This window comes from Heptranchias perlo, chromosome 20 (assembly GCF_035084215.1).
Source record: "Heptranchias perlo isolate sHepPer1 chromosome 20, sHepPer1.hap1, whole genome shotgun sequence".
NCBI lineage: Eukaryota > Metazoa > Chordata > Chondrichthyes > Hexanchiformes > Hexanchidae > Heptranchias > Heptranchias perlo.
The window spans coordinates 16,905,038-16,915,259 of record NC_090344.1 but is presented as its reverse complement, the minus strand read 5'-3'; the positions used below and the strand labels follow the sequence as shown (position 1 = coordinate 16,915,259).

The window sequence follows — 10,222 nt, the reverse complement described above, 5'->3', positions numbered from 1 at the left end:
GTCACCACAATACAGGAAGGGTTTAATTTCACTGGAGAGGGTACAGGGGAGATTTACGAGGAGGTTGCCAGGACTGGATAATTTTAGCTATGAAGAAAGATTTATAGGCTGCGATTGTTCTCTTTGAAACAGAGGAGGCTGAGGAGTGATTTAATTGAGGTGGACAAATTTATGTATGGCCGAGATAGAGTGGATAAGAAGGACTGATTTCCCTTAGCAGAGAGGTCAGTAAACAAGGGGCAGGGCATAGATTTAAAATGATTGGTCGAAGGATTATTGAGGAGCTGATGAAAACATTTTTCACCAAGACGGTGGTTGGTGTCTGGAAGTCACTGCCTGAAAGGGTGGTCGAGGCAGAAATCCTCAACTCATTTAAAAGGTACCCGGATATGCACCTGACGTGCCGTGACCGACAAGGTTATGGACCAAGTGCTGGAAAGTGGGATTCGGCTGGGTGGCTCATTTTCGGCTGAGGCAGACACGTAAGGCCAAATGGCCTCGTTCTGTGCCATAAATTTTCTATGATTCTATGATTCTAATTAACAGTAAACAGGGTAGTTTAGGGTTCATGAGAACACGACTGAAGAAAAGTAACTGCTGGGAACCAAGCAATGTGTCTTTGTAAACCACAGATTAGGGAAGTTCCAGCTTCACTGACAGAGATGGATCACAACAGGGTGTAAAAGTGAGGGGCTACTGATGTAAGGGGCAGTTGGGACTGGAGACACCGGAGATCAAGCTCAGGGCGTCCGTGGTTCCATCCAGAGGACTGATCTCGTCGACACGGGGGATTTGCATGTTTACTCTGGTATGGTCGAGGGAAGAGAGTTTGCTCATATATTTCTTAATGAGGCTTTAATGTTGCTGACTCTCAGACTTGTTAATTAATAAGACAATGCATTGGTTCGAACCTTCCACCCCTCAGTCTCCCCGCTCCTCTACTTTAAAACTTTGACCATTTAGTGCACATTTCATCTCATTTTTCTTCCTCTCAAAACGCATAACGTCACATTTCTCTGCATTACATTCCACCTGGCCCATTCACTATCCCGTGGACGTCACAATGAAGTCACTGACACTCCTTCACAGTTGCCCCAATTTTGGCGTCATCCAGAAATTGTCACCTTGTGTCCCACATACCCAAGCTCAGAACATTCTCTATATTGAGAAGAGCAATGGTCCCAACACTAACCCTGGGGGACAGCACTGTTTACATCCCACCAGTCTGAAGCACATCCATTAACCACTACTCTCTGTTTTCTGTCCTTTACACAACTTCCGATCCAAATTGCCTCATTCCCTTTAATACGGTAAGTATTAATTTTATCAACAAGCCTCCTGTCCGTCATCTCACCAAACACCCTTTCGCAATCAATGGGCACAACATTCACTGCATTTCCTTTATCAGCAGACTTGAGTTATCTCAAATGATCCATGTTGGCTGTTCTTAATTAATGTGTTTTTCTAACAAATGTTGAAATGTTTGCTCCACCTCATCTGGTTTCATCTGTTTCAAGACGCAACAGAAAGGTCGAGTTGTCTCCTGAAGTTTAAGATAAATTAGGTTTTAAAAATTATGTTTCAGACAATGAGGGACGTCTGGGCTGAGACCGCCCATTCGGTGCCGCAACTCCCACCCCTCACACACTCCGATTGGTTGGAGGATCAACTCAACCCTCACCCCTCCAGTCAATTTCCGCTCCTCCTTTTGGTCTGGAACTCTCCTTAATCACCAGGGCGGGATTAGTGTTGAGACTGACATCCTCAGGTGCAGTTCGAAAATAAACATTAATTGAACCCGTGAGTTGCAACATTTAATAACACGAAATTAATAAAAGTTACCTTAAAAAATATTTTCTGGAGTTCACCAAAGTGGTGGTGCGTCTACACTGTGTGTTTGTGCCGGTTTAAATGGCACAAAGAGCTGGGGTTTCAGTTTATTTTATTATTCTTGATCCATACGCGCTCTCTCTGCATCCAATGTCTTTGCTTTTCGGCCTGATATTAAGATCATTAATGGCGGATGCATCACCCAGCATGCAGCGCGTTGCAGATTGTGCCCTATCTGAATCAGTGGAGCACAGGGCGCAGGCGCAGTCTGACTCATTATCGGGCAGTGTGTCCTGAGCATGCGCGGTCAGTCGAGGCTGCGGGAGGAGCGCGTTCGGTGCAGGTGAGAGGATCGGAGTAAGAGGCTCAATAAACCCCGGGGCCCGGGTCCGGGCTCAGGCCCAGGCTCAGGCTTCACAAACCCCGAGTGCGGCCCCAGACCCGAATATAAAACAGTGAACATTATCCCCCCTCACTACCCGCCGGTTTCCGGTTTCTCCCGTTTCGCTCCGGACCAACTCTCAACAAAAGGCCGCGGCCCCGCGCATGCGCGGTGTAAACTGGGAATTCTCAGGGAGCGTCTGTAAATGAAGGAGAAATGGTGATCGGTCAGGGAGCGTCTGTAAATGAAGGAAAAATGGTGATCGGTCAGGGAGCATCTGTAAATGAAGGAGAAATGGTGATCAGTCAGGGAGCGTGTGTAAATGAAGGGGAAATGATGATCGGTCAGGGAGCGTGTGTAAATGAAGGGGAAATGGTGATCGCTCAGGGAGCGTCTGTAAATGAAGGAGAAATGGTGATCGGTCAGGGAGCGTGTGTAAATGAAGGGGAAATGGTGATCTCTATATCTTTTGTCATCCAGGGAGCTCCAGCTTTGGAGGCCGTTCGATTCCTCCTCGTGGGAATCGGTCCACTCTCAACCCAAAGCAACTCCTCCTCGAAGGCCTCCCATTGTTCAATTACTGTTTTGTTGCCAATTTTTGATTCCAATCCACCTGGACAAGATCCCTTTTTAACTCATGAAATTCGCCCTCCTCCAGTTAAGAATTTTCACATTTGACTGTCCCTTGTCCTTTTCCATAACTGTTCTAAACCTAATGAGATTATGATCACTGCTGCCCCACTGAAACATGCTCCACCTGCCCCACTTCATTCTCCACATCGAGCCCACTGCTGTACTCACACTCACTCTCTCACATTCACCCTCTCACACTCACTCTCTCACACTCACTCTCTCACACTCACTCTCTCACACTCACTCTCTCACACTCACTCTCTCACACTCACTCTCTCACACTCACTCTCTCACACTCACTCTCACACTCACATTCCTGTCTCACCCTTTCACTCATGGTTTAGGGCTACTGAAAGATGATGCGATGGGTTTGGATTTCAGCACAGCGAGGAGGGAGAGTTTGTGGGCTGGGGATTTACAGCTTTGAGGAATGAGAGAGGAAATAATGTTCCATAGAAAGTAGAGTTATCTGATCTGAATTTCTATCCTGTACTTACATTGATAACTTTTATAAACTCCTTTTACAGGGTATTAGAAGGGGAGGATTTGCAGAGGGAAATTCAAACCAAAGATCACGTCAAGACCTGATAGAGACACTCAATTCATCAGGACCTGAATATCATCGGCCTTTGAATGTGGAAGGAGAAATGTTTGTCTCTTCTCTCCGTGGGAGAAGATTTCAAACAGCAGTGTGAGTGGAAAATCACCGAGACACACACACCCGAGTGAGTGTTCCAGTGCACTGACTGTGGAAAGAGCTTTAACCAGTTACACAGACAGAAAAAATATCACACCATTCACAGCGGGGAGAAACCGTACACGTGTTCTGTGTGTGGACGAGGCTTCAACTGATCGTCCAACCTGGAGAGACACAAGGACACCCGGACCACGGAGAAACCGTGGAAATGTGGGGACTGTGGGAAGGGATTCAATTACCCGTCACAGCTGGAAATGCATGGACACAATCACACTGGGGAGAGGCCGTTCACCTGCTCCGTGTGTGGGAAGGGATTCACTCGGTCATCCACCCTGCTGAGACACCAGCGAACTCACTCTGATGAGAGACCTTTTAAATGTTCTGACTGTGAGAAGAGCTTTCAAAGCAAAAGTATTCTGCTGACACACCAACGCACTCACACTGGGGAGAGGCCGTTCAACTGCTCCTTGTGTGAGAAGAGATTTACTCGGTCATCACATCTGCTGACACACCAGCGAGTTCACTCTGATGAGAGACCTTTTAAATGTTCTGACTGTGAGAAGAGGTTTAAAAGCAAAATTGATCTGATGAGACACCAACATAGCCACACTGGGGAGAGGCCGTTCACCTGCTCCGTGTGTGGGAAAGGATTCACTCAGTCATCCACCCTGCTGAAACACCAGCGAGTTCACACTGGGGAGAGACCGTTCTCCTGCTCCGTGTGTAAGAAGAGATTCACTCGATCATCACACCTTCTGTCACACCAGCGAGTTCACTCTGATGAGAGACCTTTTAAATGTTCCAACTGTGAGAAGAGGTTTAAAAGCAAAATTGATCTGATGAAACACCAACGTACCCACACTGGGGAGAGGCCGTTCACCTGCTCCGTGTGTGGGAAGGGATTCACTCAGTCATCCCACCTGCTGAAACACCAGCGAGTTCACACTGGGGAGAGGCCGTTCACCTGCTCCGTGTGTAAGAAGAGATTCACTCGGTCATCCCTCCTTCTGTCACACCAGCGAGTTCACACTGGGGAGAGACCGTTAAATGTTCTGACTGTGAGAAAAGATTTAAAATCAGAAATGATCTCCTGAAACACCAACACACTCACACTGGGGAGAGACTGTTCACCTGCTCTGTGTGTGGGAAGGGATTCACTAATTCATCCCACCTTCTGAGACATCAACTTGTTCACACTATTGAGTGACCTTTTAATTCACAGACTGTGAGAAGAGCTTTGAAAGCACAAATGAACTGCTGACACATCAACACATGCCCATTGAGGAGAGACTGTTCACCTGCTCCTTGTGTGGGAAGGGATTCACTCAGTCATCACACGTGCTGAGACACCAGCGAGTTCACATATGACTGCAGGGGTTGGATTCTGCTGTTAATCACATCCAGGACTGAACCATGTTCATTCTGACAGTTGGGGTTTGTTTCTTCTGATGTTAATAACCCCTATAACTGAGCTGGAGTTTAATATCCTGGATATCTGTTAAATAAATCAGCTTTGTTGTAAACACCTTGTTGTAAATTTTGGTCTTTCCCACCTGAGTGTTTAGCATCACCTGACTGGAGCTCAGAAAGGACAATCTGGGGGGAGGATCGTCCGGTGGGAACAGAACTTCAGCCTGGACACAGTCCTTCAGGGCCACACTGAGAGGGGCAAACGGCACTTTGGTCTTTCTCGTCTCCCTTCTCTGACAGCAAAGTCACTGTATGACATCCAGTCTGAAAATGACTGTGGTAATTATTCTATGAAGATTTCACCTGTTTGAGTGACAGTCCTGAGTCTACCATTTAAGGCAAGCGTTAACTCATTTAAAATAAACCCGTTAAAAATAAATGAGTTGAAGTCTGAATTGAAGTAGCAGAGGGAGGAGTTCACAGGAGCCTGTTAACTGCTGGTACAATTATTCAACAGTCATTCGATCTCCAGATAAAGAAGGACCTGCAGTGTGTTTCCAGAATTCATGGTTTTATTGATGTGTGCGTGTTAGACACCAGGATCACTAAAAATACACAACCCTGACCATCCACAGGGTGGGGGCGATCCCGACAGTTACTCTGGGATCACTCCCACTGCGGAACTCCACCACTGACCCTGCTGAACGTTGCAGGCTCAGGGAGTGGGGCCTCCAGGAGTGGACTGTAAGATAGCTGACAAATATATGCTGAGGTACCAGAGGAATCCTTACTAAGGAACCGTCTGGGATTTTACCTGTCAGTGTGGGTCTAGCGGTGAATGATTCCTGAGTCCCCAAACTGTCTTACATTTAACCCAGATCAGATCAGGATGAATTCAGTTTACCGGAGAATTGGGTCAAATATCACCCACAATCGAGGGAGACACATGCAGCCATTAGAGAAGCTCAGAGATCTTTGGAAAAGAAAATGGTGCACAATTCTGAGAATAATAGCAAATGTTTTTTCAGCTACGTCAGGAGTCAGAAGACCATTAAAGATACTTTAGGGCCACTGAAAGACAGTTCAGGACAGATTCCCGGGAAATGGCAGAGCTGTTAAATAACTATTTCACATCAGCCTGCACTCCTGTGGATGAGGCTCAGATTCCAGCTGTGGGATGTGCTGTCAACAATAACATCATAAATATTAAAATAGAAAGGGATGTCACTTTGGATAAAATATGAACTCTCAAAATGCATTGTGCTCCAGGTCCAGATGATATTCACCCACGGGTGTTTAAAGAGATGGGACGGGTGCTCTGTGAGCCCCTTGCCTGTATCTTCAACAGCTCAATAGAGTCAGGGATTGTCCCCTGAGATTGGAAGGTAGCTCACGTAGTTCCCATTTTCATTAAAGGGGACAAATCAGAGCCGGGGTATGACAGGCCCATCAGTGTGACCTCGATCTGAGGGAAGATGCTTGAAGGGATCCTAAGAGATGCTGTTTATGATCACGGGGAAAGAGAAGGAGCCATTAGAGATACTCAACACGGCTTCTGGGAAAGAAAATGCTGTCTTACAAACTTGCTTGAGTTTTTTGAAGAAGTTGCTGGGTCAGTGGATGAGGGTAATCTGGTTCACATTGTCTATCTCAGGGGTGTCAATCTCATTTCCTATGGTGAACCTGACCCGATATCCTGGCACTTGGCCTGGACCACATTCAGCAAAAGTTATTAAACTGGAAACAGATGAAGATAAACTATATTGTTACTTACGTACATTTCGATGTTGTTTACTGCTACTGCTGCTCCTGATAGCTGATCTTCTTTCCCGGAAGCCGTGTTGAGTATCTCTAATGGTCCCTTCTGTTTCCTCGTGATCATAAACAGAATCTCTTAGGATCCCTTCAAGCCTCTTAGCTTGAACTATTGCACCAACATTTGGAGTAAATGACTGGGCTGAGGCCTGTCTTGGATAAAAACATGAGGACCACTTGTCATTACAGAACTGTGTGCCCCAAACACTAACCGTGGAAGTGAATTCCACAGACTGCCTACTCCCTATGTAAAGAAATTTCTCTTGACTACTGCTCTAAAACAGATAGCAGGGGTTAATTGTAGCTACTCACACTGTATAAGGTGGAAAGTGATGCTCCACAAGGATTGGTTCTGGGACCACTGTTCACAATTCACATAAACAATTTGGTCTCGGGAATCGGAAGTACAATTTCAAAATTAACAGATGACACTAGATTGGCGGATGGGGTGGAGTTTACATAATATTGATGAAGTTTGCGACCAAATACAAAATACATTAATAAACTTGTAAAATGGGTGTATAATTGGCCAATGAATTTTAATGCCGATGACAGTGAAATGGAGCATCCTGGTAGCAAGAATTTGGAAATTGTGCCCTGTATACCCAAGTCCAAGTCATTAATGTATATCAAGAAAAGCAGTGGTCCCAGCACCGACCCCTGGGGAACACCACAGTATACCTCCCTCCTTTCTGAAAAACAACCATTCATCACTACACTCTGTTTGCTGTTATTTAGCCAATTCTGTATCAATGCTGCTACTGCCACCCCTTTATTCCATGGGCTTCAATCTTAATGACAAGCCCATTACGTGGCACTTTATCTAACGCCTTTTGGAAGTCCATACACACCACATCAACTGCATTTCCCTCATCGACCCTCTCTGTTACCTTATCAAAAAACTGTATCAAGTTCGTTAAACACAATTTGCCTTTAACAAATCCGTGCTGGCTTTCCCTAATCCTTGTCCAAGTGGCTGCGAATTCTATCCCGGATTATCGTTGCTAGAACTTTCCCCACTACCGAGGTTAAACTGACTGGTCAGTAGCTGCTGGGTTTTATCTTTCACCCTTTCTTGAACAGGGGTGTAACATTTGCAATTCTCCAGTCCTCTGGCATCACCCCCATATCTAAGGATGTTTGGAAGATTATGGCCAGTACCTCTGCAATTTCCACTGTTACTTCCCTCAGAAACCTAGGATGCATCCCATCCGGACCAGGTTACGTATCTACTTTAAGTACAGCCAGCCTTTCAAGTACCTCCTCTTTATGAATTTTTAGCCAATCCAGTATCTCAACTACATCTTCCTTTACTGACACTCTGGCAGCATCTTCTTGGTAAAGACAGATGCAAAGTATTTATTTAGTACCTCCGTCATGCCCACTGCCTCCTGCTGCTGTTTCCTCAGTATAACACGGGCCAGTGACGCAATGGATAACACATCTGACTACGGATGAGAAGACTGTAGGTTTGACTCCTACCTGGCTCTGAATTTTTTTTAACTTGTGCATTATTTTATGGCCTTCAATACCTTGCCAGCTGTCCTACTTGGTGGTGCTGCCTGGCTCCATACCTGGTAAGTGCCATCTCAGTGCAGCAAGCAGTGCATCAGTGTCATAATCTGAGGGTCCTGAATTCAAACTTCAGAGAAGGCATCAGGGATTACGAAGCTTTTTTTCCATCTCTCACCTCATCTTTCCATCTTTGCTGCAGAGCAAAATCAAGAACTTTTGCTGACTGCAGCACATCAAAAGATGTGCTGCCCCTTGACCTCTCTGTACCCAAACACACAGTGAAGTTTAGGAAGTTCATGGGCTATGGACTCACTGACAACGCTCTTGTTTCTGTATAATTGCAGCAAGACAATCGGTGAGTGGAGAATATAATCAACGATCCCACTACTTCTCACATGCTAAGTGAGCGCTCTACCAGTTGAGCTAATTCCTCGTTTGCTGTTTGTAAATCGCCCTTCACAGTTCCCGCCTCACACTCGCCTCCAAGCTGCTCCACGACCAGCAGAGAAATCTTGCCTTGGGTTGCCGCTCCTTGAATATATTAAAAAATTGCTAAAATCGGTGTTATCGAGCATCAGCAAGTGAGGAACAGCAGAACGGGAAGCCACAGTAATCATGAATGATGCTGAGAAGAGTCCGAGCCTGCGGAAGGAAGACGAGGTCACCGGAAAGCAACAGCCGCCCGAGCTTGAGGGAGCAGCGTGAGCCCTGACTGACTGACTGATCGAAGACCTTTTTACATGAAATTGAGGGCGATTTGAAATGTTGCTGCTCAAAGGCACTCCCTGCTGGTGAGCAGAGGGAAATGCTCGAGTGAAACAGCGATGCTCGGGCAGACACAGAAAGCTTTAAGGTTTGAGAAAGCAAAAGAGGCGTCCTGTGCGTTCATGGCAACATGTTAATCTGTAAGTTGCCTGTAAAGTTAAGAGAGCGACCTTGAACTAATTGTTGCTTATTGCAAAAGTACGCGTACTCTTTTGAGCCGGAATTGAACAAATGATGGAAGGATGACTGTCTTATTTTCCACAACAGTCTTGTTGCTCGACCAGCTGAGTTATCAAAGGAAAGAGGCAAAAATGGATTCCAGTGCTCATGACTGAGGCTGACTCGGTACCTGCTCATACCACAGCGCTGTGGGAGTGTGAGCTGCTCCGTGTTCTCCACAGCCTGGGCCAGTGACGCAATGAATAATGTGACTGATTATTGATCTGTAGATTGTGGGTTCAAGTTTACGGAGGGTGTCAAGTGAAAGGCCGGGCCTGGAGAGCATTGGAATAGTCGAGTCTGGAGGTAAACAAAGGCACGGATGAGGGTTTCAGCAGCAGAACTTCATTCTGGCAGTTGGGATTTGTTTCTGATGATGTTAATAACCGCTGTAACTGCCCCTGGGGGACACCACTGTTTACATCCCCACAGTCTGAAAAACATCCATTAACCACCACTCTGCCCTTTCTCCAACTTCCCATCCACACTGACCCACTCCCTTTAATACCCTGAGCTTGAATCTGATCAACAAGCCTCCTGTCCGGCATCTTCTCAAACACTTTTTAACAATCCATCTTCACAACCTCCATTGCATTTTATCCCCACACTGTGTTATTCCCTCCAATAATCCCTGCTGTCTGTCCTGAATTAATCCATTTCATTCCCAATGTTGAAATCTTTGCTCCACCCACTCGGTTCCATCGGTTTTTCTCCACAACACAAAGGGCCAGTTTTCCCCAAGAGTTTCACACCAATCAGCTTTCAAAATGAGGCAGAGTTTCAGCCAATGAGGGAGATCCGGGCTCAGCCCCGCCCACTCGGTGCCGCAAGTCCCGCCCCTCACCCACTCCCATTGGTTGGAGGACCAACCGCCCGCTCGGTCCTCCAGTCCCTCTCCGCTCTTCCTATTGGTCCGGAGCTCCCGTCAATCACCCGGGCAGTGTGAGCTGAGCATG

General features: G+C 46.4%; 1 protein-coding gene across 1 annotated transcript; it reads left to right on the top strand.

Annotated features, from left to right (window-relative positions):
• Positions 1-3,383: 3,383 nt before the first annotated feature.
• Positions 3,384-4,966, top strand: LOC137335637 (zinc finger protein 774-like). Its single transcript, XM_068000934.1, has one exon. The coding sequence runs from the start codon at positions 3,797-3,799 to the stop codon at positions 4,634-4,636; it is 840 nt and encodes a 279-aa protein (XP_067857035.1). The 5' UTR covers positions 3,384-3,796; the 3' UTR covers positions 4,637-4,966.
• The last annotated feature ends 5,256 nt before the right edge of the window (positions 4,967-10,222 follow it).

Excerpts from the sequence above, each read along its gene's own strand:
- LOC137335637 (XM_068000934.1), top strand. The coding sequence starts at position 3,797 with ATGCATGGACACAATCACACTGGGGAGAGGCCGTTCACCTGCTCCGTG.